This window comes from Hemicordylus capensis, chromosome 2 (genome assembly GCF_027244095.1).
Source record: "Hemicordylus capensis ecotype Gifberg chromosome 2, rHemCap1.1.pri, whole genome shotgun sequence".
NCBI lineage: Eukaryota > Metazoa > Chordata > Lepidosauria > Squamata > Cordylidae > Hemicordylus > Hemicordylus capensis.
In genome coordinates, this window is record NC_069658.1 from 120,961,692 (window position 1) to 120,982,389 (window position 20,698).

At 43.0% G+C, this 20,698-nt stretch overlaps 1 protein-coding gene across 6 annotated transcripts in view; it reads left to right on the forward strand.

The window, feature by feature from the left end:
• ADAMTSL1 (ADAMTS like 1) overlaps positions 1-20,698 on the forward strand; it is a 786,832-nt gene that overhangs the window by 468,807 nt on the left and 297,327 nt on the right. For all 6 annotated transcript variants that reach the window (XR_008315783.1, XR_008315784.1, XM_053294216.1 and 3 more), the window contains one exon: positions 10,610-10,655. Coding sequence is in view for 4 of the 6 variants with exons in the window: in XM_053294216.1 (XP_053150191.1) it covers positions 10,610-10,655 (46 nt within the window). In the remaining 2 variants the exon portion in view is untranslated. The remainder of the gene's footprint in view (positions 1-10,609; positions 10,656-20,698) is intronic.

Below are 20,698 nucleotides of genomic sequence, written 5' to 3' on the forward strand. Positions count from 1 at the left end.
AGGGACTCGGGTCCAAAATACGGATGTGTAGAACATTCCAGCCTCGGAACATTCCACCTCAAAACTGGCCATTTTGAGTGTTCTGAGCTTGGAACAGAATGACTCTGTTCCGAGTTTGAACACTTGAAACGTTCAGAGCGTGGAACGTTTCGAACCACTACACAAATGGCTGCTGTGCATGCACAGAGGCCAGAAGAGCACAATTTTGGTGTCCAAAAAGGTGCTCAGAATGTTTCAAGTGTCCCGAGCTCATTCTGTCAGATCAACCGGCTCGCCCAGTTGTTCCGACAGAACATTCTAGGCATTTGCATTCCATTCAGAGCTCAGAACGGAACACAAATGTCGCTCCACACAGATTCCTAGTCCCAGACCAGGACTGGGAGAAGCAGGAGCTCACTGGGGTGAAGTCAGGCAGTCAGTCAGATGCCTGAAGAGTTGGACAGAAGCCAGAAGTCAGGAACACACCAAGGTTCAGAGCCAAGTAGTCACCAGGAGCCAGGGGGTAAGACAGGAGTCAAAAGTCAGGAACAGACCAGGAGTCACAACAGAGATCACGATCTATAGCAAGAACTATACATCCAGACAGGGAACCTTGACACCGAGGCAACAAGTACTCTTGACAGGAGGTCTCTTGTACTCTTTCTGCCTGTAGGAGATCCAGTGGCAGGCTTCCATGGGCAGAGGTCAGCAAAGAGCCTGAAGGCAGGGAAATGCTGCAATGTGCAGGATGACCACTGGAGGTAGTATTGAGAACAGAATCCAATGCTAGGAGACCTGACACTGTCACCTACAGAACTGCCAGTCTAGGAGGCGGTGACATTTGCAGTGCTTAGGAGTGTGTGTGAGAGGACTTGAATTTCATATCTTGGTTTGACCTGGCCAAATCTTCCGCTGCAGTTCTCCTGGAAAATGACAGACAAAAAGAAGTGGGTGGGTGGGTGGGGAATCGATCTTCTGTTCTCAGTAACGTTGGGAGTACATCCAGGGCAGCTTTATTGACTTTCATGACTCTTCTAGAATTACATTGATGTAACGAGGAGTGTGTTTCATTCCAAGGACATTTATTTGAAGTTTACATCTACCTCTCCTGCCACACAAAGCTTGCATTTCTTTCATTTCAGCTATGATAAATTATTTGCATCAGAAACGCTGACTCTGAAAAACCTGAGATTTGGGGAAATGTTATTTATGCTAAAAGTATTAATTCCTAATAGTTTTTGGTCTCCTGCTTTACTGCTTCTCATCTTGCTCTCATTTCGGGTCATTATTCTATACTAGGTCCCATATGTGTGCCTTTGGCAGCCCAAAAGGTTTGATTTGTGTTTTGATTTTCCTAGCCAGTTTGCTGACTGCAGTGACTGCCATTGGCATTTCGCCAGCTAGTTGTTTGTTTTGTTATTACTACAGAAAAAATTCACAGGATAGGTTTTTGGGTTTTTTGTTTTTTTTTAAGGTTGCCATGGAAAGATGGCCTACCTACCTTTTGCCCACTGTTCTCATCTTAATGATTCAGTTTAGAACTGAGCCAAAACAGTATTTTCGTTTAATGTTAATTTTATGAAAAAGCACTTTACATTTTTGGTGTACTTTCCACTGCCTGCTTGAAATTTTGTTTAGTTTTTTTTTGTCCATGTCCTGGGCACTGGACGGATGTTTGCCCAACTTCCTTCTAGCTTCCAAAGGCAGGTTTTTAAGGCTTGCAGTCCCTGAACTAGCCTACAGGGCACAGTTCAGGGAGGCTCACAAGCCTTTAGAGCAAGGGAACTACACAATCCATGCATTTATCTGGTCAATCTGAGAGTATATATGACTAGCTCTCTTTCTCTCGCTCTGTGTGTGTGTGTGTGTGTGTGTGTGTGTGTGTGTATGTGTAGCTAGTCATATATACTCTGTGTAGGGACAGACCTACTTGGCCTACATATGACTAGCTATAGACCTCCCTTAGCCCCATTCCAGACCTGTCTACAGTCATGTGGGGAGGGGTTACAGGGACTCTGCTTAAATTATGTAGGGGAGCTTCCCAGAGTTTAGTCAGACAAGTACACTTGCAGTCAACAATTAGGCCTGCTAGGCTAGCTCAAGGACTATCCAATTCCCTGGAATTTTAAACATTAGACTTGGGAGCTTTTGCACCATTCTGGCTAAGCTGTGGTTAGTGTCCAGTGCTTGAACTGAAATCAGAGAAACACTTTTCATGTTCAAGCAATTTGCTTAGCTGTTAGATGAAAGGTTTTCAATCACTGAATGTGCAGATTTTGACGAGAAAATAGGAACACACAAATAACTTGGCTCAGCTCTTGTTATTTTTGCTGTATCAAGACTTTGTCAAGATGTTGGAGGCTAGGTTAGGCACTATTGCTCCTACATTTAAAGAGTCAGGCAAGAGTGACAGGTCCGACAGAGTTGAAAGGAAGTAATAAACTTTCAGTTGCTTTGTACTATCACTGTATATTTCATATTCCCTACTTTGCAAAATGTCAACTTCTTGCGGTTTGGCATCCCTAAAGATGCAGAAGACACAGCAAAATTTGATGAAGTAAGTCTGGAAAACTGGGCACCATTAATATCACTCCATTTTTAGAGAAGCAGAAAGCAAACTAACTGCTTTTAGAGATCTTCATCATCTCCCTATGTGTCAGAAACTTGAATTTTCCTGCCATAAAAGAAAAAATTATGAAGAAGGCAGGGTTGTTTGAGAGGCAAATTATACATTCCAAAATATCATATGACCCAGCCCTTCCTTGATAGGACAGGCCAAAGGTTGGGAAGTGGCCTCAGGGTGTAGGGAAGGGATAGGAAAGCCATAGGCAAGGTGGATGAAGTAAGGATGTTGAGGATGGAATGGACTGAGAGAGAGGAACCTGAAGGAAGAGTACATGGCTTGAGGAAAAGAAGAAAGGAGGAAAGGAATTGAAGTGAGGAGGGGACATTGAAGAAAGGCGCAACAAGAGGCATAAAGCAGTTTGAGGTATCTGAGTTTCATATGTCTCTTTGAACTAACCAGACAATATTTGGCTTCAGGCTTCTAATATGTTGATATTCCATCCTGTTATGATAGTTTAACAAAATCCCTGTTTCCATTTGACAAATGAATAGGACACCCTTCCTTAACCCAGGCTTCTCCATCTCATATGTTAGAAGTGAGGCCACGAGAAACTAGTTTTGAAAGCTATGGGTTATTCTGTGCCAAGCTGATCTGTACCCAATTTCAGCTGTGTGAAAATACCGAAAGAATTGCACTGGCACAAGAAAAGTTGAATGTAATTAAACAAAGACTTTTAAACCACTACAAGCATGATGTTGGTAGTGAAGGCTTTATTCTCTTGATAATTTGTACTTTCAGTTTAATCAGACTTTAGGCGGATCATATGTTAAAGTACTACAACTCCAGCTTTAAAATCTCGGATTAGGAGAGTTTAATTGAGTTTGGGTTGTGAACTTTGGGCCTCTCAAGAAAAGTGAGACTTGTTTAACTAGATTGTAAACCTGGATGCAGTTATCTATTTCTGTTTTTCATCTAGTACAGTGCCTTCTATGGAGACTCTGGGGGTCAACCCTTGGGATTTTTAGAATTTCTGCCTCTCTCCAAGTTATTCCTAAACCCTTCTGGGCACCTCTAAAGGCACAGTAAGGAGGACCTATGCCTCTTTGGATGCTTATTTGGGTTACTGGCCACACCACCCTCCTCCATCTCCAAAGAGTGAGACATTGCCAGCTTTTCCCTGTCCGTTTCTCTGATCCGGTAGCTTGATAAAAACATGGGAGAGAGAACATGGGAGAGAGAAACAGACACCCAGCCCAGTAAATCCACTTTTAACCAGATATTTATTAAAGTAGGAGCAACAAGAAACATAAAATGCTGTTTTTTTCTGCATCCATGCACTGTACTACTAATCTGTAAGTGTACTTAAAAGCAGATACTTGCCATAGCATCAGGCTCATCTCTAAATGGAAAAAGGCCAACAACAGCAATTCATTCAGCACTATCTTTTCAAGCTGCTCACACTGTGGGAGCATGGAAAGCTAAAGGTTATCCTCCTCTAATTAAATTTAAGCAAGATGGGTGAGTGGTCACTTGCCTATCCAGTGGCTTCCTTCCTTCATTTACTTATTTAATTTAGCACATTTTTATACCGCCCCATATGTAAATGTGCAGTTCTTTATTGCTGAGTTGCTCTGTTGTCTGTCATCCCTGGGGAGATCAAGGATCTCAGAAGAGATCTGTGGGTCTTTGTGCTCCCCAGAGGCATCTGGTGCGTCACTGTGTGGGTCACTGTGTAGTTTTTTTTCTTCTTTGTGCGGAATGAGTTTTGTTCTGGGTGGCAGTATCAAGGCAGTATATGCACATGCATATTCAGAGTGGGACCATCCTGGTTCAACCTGAGCAAGATCTAAAAATAAACTGAATGGACATCAAAAAACTTGTGCGCACATGCATGTGTGCATGCCTTAGAGGGAACACTGGAAACAGGTTTAATAGGTAGGGGAGTGATCAGACTGGGATGTGGTAGACATGGTCTTCCAGTCATGAGCAAATGGAGGTTCAATCCCAGGGATATGTAAAGGTTGTGTGCAGTGTTCCTTCTAATTTTTTTCATATGTTCATGGAATGAGTTTTGTTCTGGGTGGCAATACCAAGGCAGTGTGTGCACACATGCAGTCAGTATTATTATTATTATTATTATTATTATTATTATTATTATTAATTCATTTTCTATACTGCCCTTCCAAAAATGGCTCAGGGCGAGAAAGAGAAATAACAAATAAATAAGATGAATCCCTATCCCCAAAGGGCTCACAATCTAAAAAGAATCACAAGATAGACACTAGCAACAGTCACTGGAGGTACTGTGCTGGGGGTGGATAGGGCTAGTTACTCTTCCCCTGCTAAATAAAGAGAATCACCACTTGATGATTCCAGGACTTTCTGGAGCTGAGAGACCACCACCCACTCAATCACCTTGCCCAACCATGGGAAATTAGAGAAGGGTCTATGATTGCCTAACTTGGAGGGATCCAATGAATGTTTCTTCAAGTATGGTATGATAGCTTCTATTAGATGCTTAATAAAAAATAAATATTAGTATATTATTAATTGAATCCAGGAATCTCTCTCAGCCCTATCTTGGAGATGCCAGGGAAGGAATTTAGAACCTAGATGCTTTCCCTAGAGCTGCTCCATCCCCTAAGGGGAATATCTTAAGTGCTCATGCATATAGTCTCCCATTCATATACAATCAGGGCAGACCCTGCTTAGCTAAGGGGACAAGTAATGCTTGCTACAACAAGACGAGCTCTCCTTTCTCAAGGTTCAGGATGAACTTACTCAGTGAGTCCCTAGTCATGTGTGGAACTGAGAGTCAAACTATTAGGCTTGCATTTCGATTTGGGTACAAAACGTTTTGTGCCTGAAAATGGCAATTTCGAAGGTTTTGTAACCAAAACAAACCCAAGAATTAAAAAACAGAGGTTTTTGTTTCCAAATTGAAATGACTGTGTTTCGGACAGAATGCTTTGTTCTTCGGAAAAGCATTGCAATTCAGATTGACTTCTCTGACTCTCTCCACTCCAGCTGAGGCACTGAGTGATTAACAGAAGATAAGATATGCAAAAAGTTTTTGAGCTTGAATGGTTTAGTTAAATGTGTTGTATTCAGTGTGATTGAAATGCAAACTGACCTTGCAAAGGGATTTGGAAGACAGCATTTTGAGACAGAAATACCCAAATATCTTTGGGAGCTCAATGCAATTCCAAAGCTCTTGCTAAAAGCCATGGTATAAATTGTGTGGAGAAGCTTTTCGAGAAGCTGGTTAGGAAAGTTCTGAAATTACACAGGTTTTTCTTTCCAAAGGTTTAGAAAGAATCTCTTGACTTGTTCAGGGGTCTTTTGAAGAGCTATTTTGATTTTCTTCTGATTTTTATGAGTTATTGTGGTGTCTAAGTTTTGTTGCCCAAGTTGAGCAGTCTAATGTAATTTAGGCCACAATGTAATTTGGTGGGACATGATGTGTAAGCCAGTGGTTGCCATTGCAGGGACAGGTCATCCACATGGGACTACAGGAGACAAAAGGAGGGGGGTGGGGAATATCCCTGTCAATTTATTGACATCCCCAGGAATCTTAGTTGCTTCTCTGATCCAGGGTTTTGCACTTTCTTAAATGCAGTGATGATAAATCTCAACAATTCTGAACAGTAGGCTGATTTGTTTGGGCTACGGCTCACTCCAGTTCAGTTAAATGAACATTTGAAGCTGTTCCATAGTACCAAGGCAGTTTTATTTTTATTTTTACATTTTATATCCTCCTCTTCCTCCAAGGAGCCCAGAGCAGTGTACTACATACTTAGGTTTCTCCTCACAAGAACCCTGTGAAGTAGGTTAGGCTGAGACAAGTGACTGGCCCAGAGTCACCCAGCTAGTATCATGGCTGAATGGGGATTTGAACTCGGGTCTCCCCGGTCCTAGTCCAGCACTCTAACTACTACACCACACTGGCTCATTGGTCTATCTTGCTATCTCAAATGACCTGTGGTCCCTGTTCCATGGGGAGGGAGTGTTTTTATTGAAAGATTGCTTGCATCCACAAATGGGTTGTGCTGCTGTGCTAGTGTGCACAGGGACAGGCTCACACCCGCTGCCAAATTCTCAAATAACTGTGCCAAAAAATTAATTTCATCATCCTCTTAACTCTTTCAACTTGTTTATGTGGGGCTTCAGGGGCAAAACAGTGGGTTGGGTGGCAGTGCCCCAAGGGTGGTGCACCCAGATTCTAAATAGGGCAAAGGACTGATTTCTTAGGAATTTTTGAGGTTTACGCGTCTTTACGATTTCCCCCCATAGGGGATAATGGAGTTTTCAGCAGCCCCATAACTCCACCTGGGGGGCACTGGGATGGCCCAAAGCGAGTGGTGGTGTAGTGCACAGAGGGTGCCAACCACGCCCCTGGATTGCTAACCCATTGGGGTACTGGGCTTTGTTGTTTCTGAGGTGTTGAGTTTAGATTCTCTGGTAGCAAATGAGATTTTTAATGAAAAACCATGAATCCACTCTCATATGCTACCAGAGAATCTACTCTCAGAACACCTCTAGAACAACAAAACCCTGTACTTCATGGTTTGGGAACCCATGTGGGTGGTTGGCACCCTATGTGCACTACACCACCACTTGCTCTGGGCCACCCCAGTGCTCCTCAAGTGGAGTTATGGGACTGCAGAAACCTCCATTATACCCTACGAGGAAAATCTGAAAGACGCATAAGTTCATTAATTCTTTAAAAATCAGCCCTTTGCCAAATTCCTCTGAAAAAAATTGTGGTAGCTTCCTTGTATCAACTGGGCACTACCAACAACCACACTCCACTCTGGGCCACCCCTCCCCCCCCACATGAAACTATACTTTTCTTGAAACCTCCATCATACCCAATGGGGGAAATCTGAAAGACGTGCAAACTTCAAAAATTCACCAAAAATCAGCAGTTTGCCCAATTCCTTTGAAAATTTTTTTGGTAGCTTCCACTCATTGGGCACTATAAACGCCACCCAGTCTTTTGACCATGTGACCCATTTTTAAAATCTGAATTAATTCTGATTCAGATTCAGATTAATTCGGATACAAAACAAAACTGGGGTGATTCAGAAGGCTTAACTTCGGACAAAATACAAAATGGGGTTGATTTGGATTTGGTACAAATTGAAACAGAAAAAATCCAAAACGTGCAACCCTGCAAACTATACATGACATTAAATGTGTTATCTAGAGACGGGTTTCTAAGTGGAAGGGTTTCTTTTCTGTTAAATATGGCTCTCCTCCTCCTAGTCCAGTAAGTCCTCCACAGCAAGCTATAGGAAGTTGACTCAGCAAAGCCCTCTATTGGATAACCTGTCTGAGCATTACTCAGTCAATGAGCAGAAATATCACCTTATCTCTTCCTGTTATAGCGATAGCAATAGCACTTACATTTATATACCGCTCTATAGCCGGAGCTCTCTAAGCGGTTTACAATGATTTAGCATATTGCCCCCAACATTCTGGGTACTCATTTTACCAACCTCGGAAGGATGGAAGGCTGAGTCAACCTTGAGCCCCTGGTCAGGATCGAACTTGTAACCTTCTGGTTACAGGGCGGCAGTTTTACCACTGCGCCACCAGGGGCTGTGTTATATCACAGGAGCTGCACAATGCAGGACCCAGCAGGAGCATTATGGCTGTACCTGAATGTTGTTGGTTTTGTTAATCTGAGCTGCAGGTGGCTACAAAAAGGTTTACCAGATCTGCAACCTTCTGTCCTGTGATAACAATGTGTGAGCGGTGGGGGTGGTGGTGCATGGTGGTGGATATTATACTTCTATTCATTGATTGGCTAACAGCTCATATAAGATCTCCAGTAGAGGACTTTGCTCAGCCAACTTTCCTCAGCTTGCTGTGAATAGTGCACTGGACTAGGAGGTGAGTTATATTTAACAGAAAAGAGGCCCTTCCTCTTGGAAGCTAACATATTCAATATTATGTGTAGTTCGGCCCTAACAGGCGTTTTCCGTTCCAAAGGGTTTGGATTGTTGAACTATGTTAGTTTAATGTTCAGCATCTTAAATTAAGAGAAGTCAACTTTCTCATGCTTAAACAGTCTGGAAAAGAAACAGATCTTCTGTAACTCAAGCATTATGTTGGTCGTGCTATAGTTAGAAATGGTTGTTTTCAGTGAAAAGGGCTTGGACTTTGTCAGAAACAGGGATGTTTGGGTTGAAATTCTCTTTGTTCCTGATCTGCAGATGGACATCATTCTTTACTCTGCCACCTCTTGTTCAGTTGTGTCTTCCAGGCAACATACAATGTTTGCTAGAATTTTATCCTGATTTTGTAAGTCTCTTTGCTCTCATGTGCCAATTACTGTGGCAGGTAATAAGTTCAGTCCCATGAGGGCTTTTTTTTTTTTTTTTAAAGTTTTGTTTTCCTGAATAATCTAGAGAAAATTCATTTGGGGAACTCTTTAAGTGAACCCAACGTTATGAGTAAGTCGCAGAAAACCATGCAGCTGTTGCTCTGGTTCATAGTTAATTCAGGAAAAGCTTAAATTTTGAGTGTGAAAAAAGTGAAGAGTGAAGGAAAAATTATTTGAGTTGAAAATTCATGACAGTTCTCAGACAAAATTATCTTCATAGTTGGCAGTGAGAAACAATGGCGTATATTTTGCAGCATATAAAGCTTCTCTTGAGATCTCACTGAGCCAGAATGTACATTAAAAAGCCATACTGCAGCTATTGACCCAAGATTTCAGTTTTGAAGGCTCAGTTCAGCACTGGCATGTTTATGTCTTAGAACCATATAAATGACCAAACACCACTGGCAACATAATCTTTTTTTAAAAAAAATGTTCTTTATATGTATGTTGGCTTTGTGTTCAGTGCCTAAAACTCTCCTTTGGAGAGACATCACCTGTTGTAATTTATGGTTTTGGAAATGGTTGACACCTATGGGGTAGATTCATCATTTATTGATTGTAGCATCATGTAATCACTGGCAAAAGTAAATCAAGCACCACAGATTAATCACCAGAGGCAGAACTTCCATATAACCTGATAAAGACTCAAAGGCTATTTTTCTCAGTGGACCATACATTCCACTGAGAGTCATAAAATCACAAACGCAGATATGCGAAGCAGTCCTATTGCAATTTCCGTAATCTGGTACTACACATAAATAAAATATCCCATTTTACTACTGATTGTTTCTTTGGTGTCATGATGTAAACATTGGAAGTGAATAAGTGTTGTTTTGAAGGGTGTTCCTGTGCTCTTCTTAATGAGGACATAGCAGATAATTTCAATTTCTTCCACCTCATCATTGTGGCAGAAATTGCTATTCCAAACACCTCCCTGCCATTAAAACCCTCCTCAGGTGAGGAGATGGCAACCCTGGGCAGAGTATAACATGTGTGGTAAACCATCAGTGTCAACTTGTAAGTAATGCACGTATGATGCAGAGGGTTCTGCCTACATTAAACCTTGTGTACTTTTATCTGTTGTAAGTTCAGTAGAATCTCCTCATTGAGTGTAGAGCTTTGAACCAACCTACTAGCTACAGATCCATGAATTATTCAGATGGTATCCTTGAATTAATTGGTAGGGAAGGCATCAAACTTTCAAGGTGCACAGTACTGTGGTTCAGGCAAATATAAGAAGGGGAAAAGGCAAACTGTTTATAATATATTAGCATGAGATCACTTCTATTTCAGGAACTGAACTTGGGCTGAATATGTATGATCTGGGTAGCTAATAGGTTGGCGACTGCCATAGCCTAAGCCTGTTCGCTTTGGAAGAAAGTCTGTGGAAGGCAGCTGAAACATAAAGAAACTTGAGTAACTGGAGTAAACATACAGCACTACTGGAGGCTGTTATGATAGGCCATAAAGCAAATATCTCTGTTCAGACCCTTTTTGGATATCCAGCAGAGTTAGTCAGAATTGTCTGGTGTCTGTCTGACTAATATATTTAGTAAAATTCAGACAGTGGTAGCCTTTTTGTAAAAGCTGCTTGGCAGTCTAGTGAGTAGTGAATTCTGTGGGTTAGTATGTTGCGGTGCCATAATAATATGTGCTTTTTTGTTTGGACATAGGAGCTGCGAGGGGCGGAATATCAGATACAGAACATGCAGCAATGTGGTAAGTGAAAATTAATTACTATCTTATAATCTAATTCCACATGAAAATATTTTGGGTGCAGGAGAAAGAAGTGCTCTAGAGAGATAAGTGGCCCCAAAATTTTTAGGCTTAGGTTAGTGAGATGTAGAAGATCCAAACAGGTAACTAATGCAAGATAAATTTTTATAATAGAAATGTCATTATTATGAGAATAATGTTCTCCCTATGGAGAGGCAGTATTCACATCTTGTGCAGGGGTGCATATAGCCTTCTCTGCACTGAAACAGCAGGAGAAGGACTTTACTCATCCTTTCTAGAAACTCTTACTGCTCCTACTGAACTGTCAAATTCCTCCCTCAGTTTAGCTGTTTGGTTTTTTAACTATAAAAATTGCTCCCGTACCCATACTTCCACCTTTATGCTCTCAATCCTTCGAAGCAATGACTGCAGTCTTGTGCACAGTGATGCTGCTAAAATCCCATTGGCTTCACTGTTTAAGTAACCCAGCTATTCTCAGAATTGTACTGGAGTCTTGCTCAGGTCGTTGAAATCTTCCTTGAGTCTAGACATGTGCTGTCCTCGCTGACAACAACTGGAGTAATATTCAGTAAATAAGGTTGCCTGCTGCTTTGTGGGTTGCCTTCCAGCTGTGAGGTACTTGTGCTACACCAGGACATTGAAGAGAGCAGCAAGGTTAATTTGTGTCAGTCAAGAGACACACTCCACGGCATATTGCAGGGAAGAAATGGAGACCTTATCCATGCCTTAGGGATTCAAATTACTCTCACAGCTTTGTTTTGGTTTGTGAGAGCATGCACAACAGACTGGCCCGGCTGCTCCCTGCCTTGCTCTGCTACTGCCAGCACCAAAGGAAATGGAATGTAATAGGATGCTGCTCTACATCAGTTTGTTGTTGCTGGATCACTCTGCTGGGAAGCTGAGATTATACACCTAAGTTGAAGCCCTTGTTTATAGGAACAGCTGAACTTCTCCAAGAAAAAGAATAATCTTTTCTTTCAAAACTGTTATTTTTAGGATAGGTTCGATCTTCTGGCTATGATACAAGAAACATTTGCTTCAAAGTAAAAGTTCATTTATCTCTGTCCAAAAATGAAGTCTAAAGGATAGGTTCTGTAGGACAGGCACCGTGCGCTTAAACTTACTGGCAAGCTGAACATAACTCTCAAAAATATGCCCCTGAAGGCTGCACAACCCCCGGGTCTTATTTTCAGTAGTCACCGTTGACTTCAGAAGAAAAGGGAGAACAAGGAAAATTGCTCTTCCTCTACTCCCTTGTCTGGGTGGCAGTCAGTGTGTGACACCTGTACTGCTTGAGGAGAGGGCTGTATGTAGCTTTCAGTTACCGGTTAAGTTTGGGGTTACTTACTACCCCTTCACAGCTACTCAGATATTAAGGGAAATAAAGGGGTTGTAGTTCTGGGTGTGGTCTGAGGCTACAATGGCCACCGCTTTACAGCAGCAAACTTTTGAGAGGTGACTAGTGATATTGCCAGAACCCTACAATTACCTTGACAATACAAATTAGACATGTTCATAATGTGTGCCTTATTCTAAACTTCATGTGTGCCTTATTTTTAACATCCCACAATAGTTATTTTCTAGCTCAGACTAGAAGCCAGGAAGGCAGCATGAGAGAGGGAGGGAGGTGTTTCCCTAACATAAGGCAAGGGGGTCAACCAAAGCACTTTTAATTTAAGGCCTTGGCAGTGAAGAATCTCCAGAGGTGGCGGCAGGGGCTCTTCCAAGTCCATCCCGCCAGCCTCCTGAATGACAGCCTAGGCTGGCTGCGGCCCGGTCCAGGCCTCTCTACATGTGCAAAGGTCACGAAAATGGCCGAGGCCAGATCTGGGCTGCGACTGGACTGGGCTGTCATTCAGGAGGCTGGCAGGGGGCTTGGAGAAGGCCCTGACCCCACCCCTCACTGCCTCAGGAGACTCTCCATCGCCGCCGCCACGGGTTTTAAATTAAAGGTACTTTTGATCCCCCACCACCTTATGTTAGGGAATCTCCCTTTACTTGTAAATGGGAATCTTCTCTGGATCCCCTTTACAAGTCTACCCAAACTGGTCCATGAACCGGTTCTTAGAACTGGGGGCTGCTCTGGTTCAAACTTGGACTGCCCGAACCAGGTCAGTTTGATGTTGAACCCGGCTTGAATCAAGCTGGCTCGCACATGCCTAAAAGGAACCCTACATACACTGGAAATGTTCAGTATCAGAGCAGTGGTGTCGATATTTGTGGCACTGAAGCAAACGCCTACTGACCAATAGCAAAAGAGTTTTCAAATAGATACTTCTGCAAGTAAGCGCCAAGAGGCCCTGACACATTACTTACCACAAATGTTGACTAAAGCAGTTTGTCACAAGACTTATGCATTATACATGTTCCTGAGCAAAGTGGAGATTCCAAGTAGATCTCTTCTTTCTTTCCAGCCAATTATTTGGGTTGGTATGATTTGTTTTTTTAAAAAGTAACATATAATTGAACTACATTTTAGAATATGTTATAAAATATATAATTGAAGGGAATCTGGTTAATTATTGGGCACTTGAGGCACAGTAGTACCAAATCATTTCTCGTTTACAAATATGATGAGGAAATGGTCTACGAGGACCTGTAAGTGACTATTTAGCCAGCCTGCCAACTAATTAAAAGTTCTTAGCTAGTTAACTGTCTTGCTTCAGAGACCACTGTGATAACTGAACAGTGCATTAAACATACATCAGACCCCTATATTGGTCGTTATTCTAAAGACTATAAATGTGGTGGAGGGATGTATAATGTTTTCAGCCACTTGAAGATTACTTGGCATACAGAAAAAAAAATATTGTGGTTCATTATGCCCTGAAATGTGAACTTTTTGGGCTCTTGAACACCATTAGGATGGCAACCCCTGTGATGATGCTATTAGTCGTAAAATCAGCCAATCATCACCTCATTTTGTGAAGTAGGAATGTCTTTCAGAGCTTGCATCTCTTTATGTATGCAGTTGTCTCCACATGAGAAAAGATAACTGCAGACACTAAAAGTAACCTTTTCTTAGGGGAATGAAATAAGAGAAATGGAAATATTATTTTGGGTATGTTGGCTGTAGTCATATTTTCATGTGCATTATCGTTTGTGGGATTGTTTTGCCACAGCTGCTTTGAATTAGATTATAGAGGGGGAAACAGAATAGAGAGAGAGAGGAAAAAAAGAAGGGAGTGAGGTGTGTGTTTTTGAGCAGATTCACACAGGACCAGTCTCACTTTGTGGAAGCCTCCAGCTGTATGTAGCAGGTATTGGTTCTCATAATTGCTCCAGGTAGGATGAGAGCCTCTCTCCAGCCCTTTCGGCAGTGCTGCGGCTACCATCTTCCTCGGCAGCACCTGGCTTCTTCTGGCAACAGAGTAGGGGGACAAGGATGCTGTTGTAATTTTTGCCAACTTCACTGATGTCCATGCTGACATAAAACCAAGTAATATCTGTGTTATAGCTGAGAGGTGGGTGAAACTACAGTATCTCTTTTCCCATCCCCTATTTTCCTTTCCCTTTTCATAAGATCAATTGGGAGCAAATTATAATAGGAAGGAAGGCAGACACTTGACACAGACAACCACCTCCTATTGCTTGCTTTAGTTCTGAGTGGGAGGTACCATAATTAATGCCTGTGTCCCTCATGCTGTGCCTCTCAAAATCCTGGCAACAAGCACAACAATCACAGCAACTAAGGCTTGTTTATTCCACTGATGCTGAGTCTTAGGAGTTTCTTTTTGTCTGCCAAGAAGTAATTCAATGCACGACTTTTCTGTCAAAGAATCTGCAGCATGCAGCAAGAGGCTATCATGGCTGACATGTTTTTGGAGGGCAATTCTGAACACTAAAGCCAACAGCCAAATCTTGCTTCAGGTGGTCACAACAGCACAACCTGTAAGCTTGTGCATGCTTACCTGATATTTGGAACCTGTTGACTTTGTGACATGGCACCTGGATAGACCGGCAGCAGCCAGGGTCAAAGCTGGTATATGACATCACCTCTTGTGAGGTGTCTCATAAGGATTAGCTCCATTGTCATGATCAGGTGATCACAGATGACTCTTAGAAGAATAAGAACATAAGAACAGCCCTGCTGGAACAGGCTCAAGGCCCATCTCATCCAGCATCCTGTTACATACAGTGGCCCACCAGATGCCTCTGGGAAGCCCACAGGCAAGAGCTGAGGGCATGCCCTCTCTCCTACTATTGCTCCCCTGATAATTGTGGTTGATAAATTGGACCTTTTTTATATGAACACGGACATGGATGAAGTCAGCAAAGTTGTCACCTACTATTGTAGGAGTATTTTTTGAAGGTTTTGCAAATAATGTGTGGGTAGGCTACAGGATGCTGAAGTGGAAGCATCTACTGTCCCAGTAGAGTATGAAGAGACCACTTGCTCAAAACATTCCTATCACTACTTTCTAGATTCTGGAATCCATATGGCATCAATAGAATATGCATGGGAGGAGAGTGGATCCTGTGGTAGTGAACATGAATTACTCCCTTTGCTAAGCAGCATCCACCTTGGTTTGCATTTGGATGTGAGTGCTGTAAAATATTCCCCTTAGGGGATGGGGGCATAACTCTGTGGAAGAGTTACATGTATAAGGTCGCAGGGACATTCCCTGGTATCTCCAGGTTGGGTTGGGAGAGACTCCTGCCTGTAACTTTGGAGAGCCCCTGTCAGTCATGGTAGACAATACTGGGCTAGATGTTCCAATGGGCTGAATCAATATATCCTATTTATGATTGGAAATAAGGATACAGAGAAGTTTAACTGGGGACAAGTTTTTTCATAAGTAATGAGGGCCAAGTATTATGACCCTGCCAGCTCATTGCTCTGTCTCACTTTGTGAGATCTCTGGGGATACCTTAGGAACATAGGAAGTTGCCATATACTGAGTCAGACCATAGGTCTATCTCGTTCAGTGTTGTCTACACAGACTGGCAGTGGCAGAGGTGTATCTATGGAAAATAGCACCCAGGGCAAGCACTGAAATTGAGCCCCTGTCCAAACATCTGATGCAAACTCAGAATAAAAACTGCTTTGTTTCAGTAGGGTGGGGGAAAGTAACTTAGAAGGGAAATACAAAAACAAGCCCACCTCCCACACAAAATCAACACAAGGTTCCTGTAAGAATTCAACAGTAAACTGGGTTTTCCAAACAGTCTCCAAAATTGTCGCCTCCCTATTGACTGAGCCATCCATGATTGATCCAGGTAGAGGTTTTCAAATGTGTCCCCTCTGATGTTGCTGGACTACAGCTCCCATCATCCACAGCCAAAAAACCACTGTGGGTGATGGATGTTGTAGTCCAACTCCTGGGGACCCATGTCTGAGAACCCCCTGCACTCAACAACCGAGAAACAAAGAAATAATTACACGGACATATATTTTTTACATTTGTATTCCACTCTTCTTCTAAGGAACTCGGGATGGCATATATGGTCTCCCACATTTTAGTCTCAAACTTGAAAGGGGGATGCTCAAAAACATTCAAAAACCTGATTCCCACATGCACCCTGAAGTAAAAGGTAAAGGTAAAGTGTGCAGTTAGGGATGTGCAAGACCGGTCCAGCGGTCCGCGGTCCGACAGTTCGGTCCGGGGGTTCAGGGGTTTGTGATTGAACTGAACCGCCCCCCCCCCCCCAGGTTCCGTCAGACTGGAACCGGACTGCCGGGTCCAGTCCAGCAGGTCTGCGAACTTAAATAATTTTTTTTAAAAAATGTTAAAGGAACTACCTGTAGCCCCTTTGGGGGGGCTTGATGTAGCCATGGGGAGGGGTGGTCCGTGCGGGTTCCCTCTCCCCCCATTGGCCTTCCTTATCACCGCCACAGCCGGGTAAACATAGCCTTTTTGGCCCTTTCGGGCCTCTGTAAAAGCGAGCGGCCGCCATTTTGGCAGCTGCCGCGCATATGCAACTGCCCTCTGTGAGGCCACGGCCAGACTGGGGGGGGGGGGGAGTCGATGGGGGCTGGACCAAACTGGCCTGGTTTTGTGCACACCCCTATGTGCAGTTAAGTCAATTTCTACTCCAGCTGCCCATAGAGCCCTGTTGTTTTCTTTTGGTAGAATACAGGAGGGGTTTACCAACCCTGAAGTGGTACAGTTCAATCTTTCACCTCAGGGCTATACCACATCATTTTAATGGATATGTAGGCTAGAGCTGCAGTGCATTCACCTATCACAAGCTCTTCAGACTTCGAGTAAAGATACTTGTAGAGCTTGCATTCTTACTGTAGCAAAAACTACTTTTATTTGTTCTTACAATAAACTCCTTTTCTTAATTAAAACCTCTCTCCCAAGCCAGTTTTTGTGTTCACTTGCACAAATTAAAACTGCTTGGAACTCTCTCCCCTTTTAAGCTAAATTCCCCACATTTGCCCAAACTGGAGGTGTTGACCAATCATCCCCAAGGCAGTTCCATCAACAGTACAGACTGACAAAGGATGGAGAACTACATTGTGTAGTGCACACATGTACCCAATAAACATAGTATCACAGTTCCAGACTAAACAAGTAGTCTGGAAGTGCCCTTCTATTCCTTTTGGCTGGAAAGATATTAAAAAATATTTTTTTAAAAAATACAACACAAAAAACTCAGAAGCCATAAAGTGCTGAATAAAACTTCTGATAGTCATACACTGGGATTTTGATGCTTGTTGTCTTTCCTGAAGATTTACAGAAGCAACTTAGATACATGGGAAGCTGCTTTATACTGAGTCAGACACTTCATCTAGCTTGGCGTTGTCTACTCTGACGGGGAGCGGCTCTCACTGACTTATATTACATTTTTAATGGTTTTTTTAACCTGTAGCCCCTTCAGGGAGCTTCCTAAAGGCTGCAGGGGGGTCTGCAAAGGTTTCCTCTCCCCCGCTGGCCTCTTAATTTACTGCTGCAGCCCATCCCGGGCTGATTTTTGGTCCCATTCAGGCCTGCAAAGATCAGCGCAGTGGTCATTTTGGAGGCAGCCACGCATGCTCAAATGGCCTCTGCAAGGCCTGGCAAGGCCTAGGGCTTCGCAGGGACCATTTGAGCATGTGTGGCAGCCATTTTTTAATTTTTTTTAAAAAAATGGCCACCGTGGGGGGAAAAAGCTACTGCACATGCTCAAATAGTCCCTGAGAGCCCTAGGCCTTGCCAGGCCTCGCAGAGGCCATTTGAGCATGCGTGGTAGCCTGCAAAATGATCACTGAAAATCAGCCCAGGACGGGCTGTGGTGGTAAATTAAGAGGCCGGCAGGGGAGGGGAAACATTTGTAGACAACCCCCTCAGCCTTTAGGAAGCCCCCAGAAGGGGATACAGGTTAAAAATTAGGGGGTTTTTTGCAGCATGGCACTGGTGCCCGCTTCAAGTGGTGCCCAGGGCATGTGCCCTGGCTGCCGCACCCTAGGTACGCCTCTGGACAGCAGCTTCTCCAAGGTTGCAGGGAAGAATCTCTCTCAGCCCTATCTTGGAGATGCCAGGGAGGGAACCTGGCACCTAGATGCTCTTCCTCGAGCGGCTCCATTCCCTAAGGGGAGCATCTTACAGTGCTCACACATCCAGTCTCCCATTCATATGCAACCAGGGTGGACCCTGCTTAGCCAAGGGGACAAGTCATGCTTGATACTACAAGACCAGCTCTCCTCCACCTTGCTTCAGGTTTCTTCTTTTAGAGGCATTTATTTAATGGGGACAATGAATAGGGTCTTTCCTCTAATGAGAGTGTTGATGTGAAATGCCTTCCTCAGAAAATTCTAGACTTGTAATATTTTTGTTCAGAAGACTTGGAAAAAATCTATTTAATTAAGCCTTTGGTTGTATTTATTATTGCTGCCTTAGCCTGTCTTATCATTTCAATTTAATTGTTTGGGGAAATGTATATTTTAGATAATTTTTATTGCCTATTGCCTTCTGATGTTTTGTGCAGAGAAGCTGTTTATAAATACAAATCTAAACTAAAGATGACCCTGGTCTGGCTGCGCCAATACAAATGACAAAACAAGTCTCCAAACAGCATATGAAGAAGAGGAAACATTATCTGACCTCTTCACAAAACCTGTTTCCAGAAGTTGCCTTCTCTGCATGTAAGCTGCAGAGATAATCCAGAAACTCCCATTCAGTGGGTAGGGAAGAAATAAATCACCTGCAGGGAAACAGCCAAGTCTTCATGATGAAAGCGATGCCTACTTCTGATGATCTATACCTATATGTACACTGCATATGTAAAAACAGCAGGAGGGGGAACTGACAAATCAACAATGAAAATGGGGGCACTTAAGAAAAGCTATCCAGGGCCAGAAAGTACTGAAGGAATTTCCAAACAAACATATTTTTGGTGCAAATCGCATACATTTGTTTCTCATTTAGAGCACATGGTAAATATTTTCTCTGAAGGTCTATCTGTCTGTCTATCATGTTTATATACCACCTGATATATACATCTCTAGGCGGTGTACGACATCACCTTAAGTGGTGCAGCGGGGAAATGTTTGACTAACAAGCATAAGGTTGCTGGTTCGAATCCCTGCTGGTACTATATCAGGCAGCAGTGATATAGGAAGATGCTGAAAGGCATCATCTCATACTGCGCGGGAGGAGGCAATGGTAAAGTACCAAAGAAAACCACAGGGCTCTATGGGCGCCAGGAGTTGAAATCGCCTTGACAGCACACTTTACTTACTTAGGCGGTATACACAATTCAAGTTACAATATAAAACCAAAAACAAACAAAACACTTTTGCAGAATAAAACAAAACAATTTCACAGAATAAAACAAAGAGTTTAAAATTAATTTCAATTAAAAGCCCGAGAAAACAGGTGTATCTTAAGGGGTTTTGTAAAAGCAATCAGAGCTGGAGAAGCTCTTTATAGGGAATACGTTCCAAAGCGCTGGGGCAGCCACAGAGAAGGCTTGGCTACAAGTCACCACCAGACGAGCTGGCAGCAAATGTAACCAGACCTCCCCAGATGATCTTAAAAGGCGACACGATTCATGACAAAGTAGGCACTCACTTAAGTACCCTGGACCTAAGCTGTTCAGGGCTTTATAGGTAAATGACCAGCACTTTGTATTTTGCTCAGAAACATATTGCCAGGCAGTGCAATTCTTTCAGAATTGGTGTTATATTGTTCCTTCAGGTTGTCCTAGAGACCAGCCTGACTGCTGCATTCTGTACCAGTTGTAGTTTCTGGAATATATACAAAGGCAGCCCCACGTAGAGTGCATTACAGTTGTCAAACCTGGAGGTCACCAGCATGTGTACTACTGTTTTAAGGTTATTTCCCTCTGGAAATGGGTGTAGCTGGCTTGTCAGCCAAAGCTGTTTAAAAGCACTCCTGGCCATTGCCTCAACCTGAGAAACCAGAGAGAGTTGTGCTTCTGGTGCAGAGATCACATTGTCCCATATGTTGTACCTAGGGACATGCAATTATTTTGCAATTATTTCCCACAAATAGTGCATTCAAAGCTGTCACAGTTGCAGAGCCATAATTGTCAAGAAAAGAAATCCAGCAGAAAAAGGCACTGGGCTTCTCATGGACCACTACTACATTCTGCACTTTAGTACCTCATAACTACATGTGATGCAACATGGTCAGGCAGACACATTGAAATACAGCTCCTGCAATTCCGGGGCTATGAAAGTCTAACCTGATAAGCAGGAATATGCTTGACTGGAGATGTGTGATGTGCAGCACAAGCATGAACTGAGGATTGCTGGCCCTTTTATTGACCTGGCTCGTGTCACATACAGAAAGTAACCTTTTCCTGATAATTTATTTCTATGCCAAGAAACACTCCAGTTGCTGAATTCCCATGTGTCAGGTTACTTTTAAAAGCATATGAGCAAGGTCAGTGAAAAAGCTGGCAACCTCCTGATTCTTTATTTGTACTAGATGGGCCTATGGTATGATCCAGCCAGATAATTCTTACTGTTAAGTGGCTACAGGATCCAGCCAGGAAATTCTTTCTTTGACTGCAAGAAAGAGCTATTTGTGTTCTGAATTGTGGTAGAAACTTGTGGAGGGAGCAAAACCCAA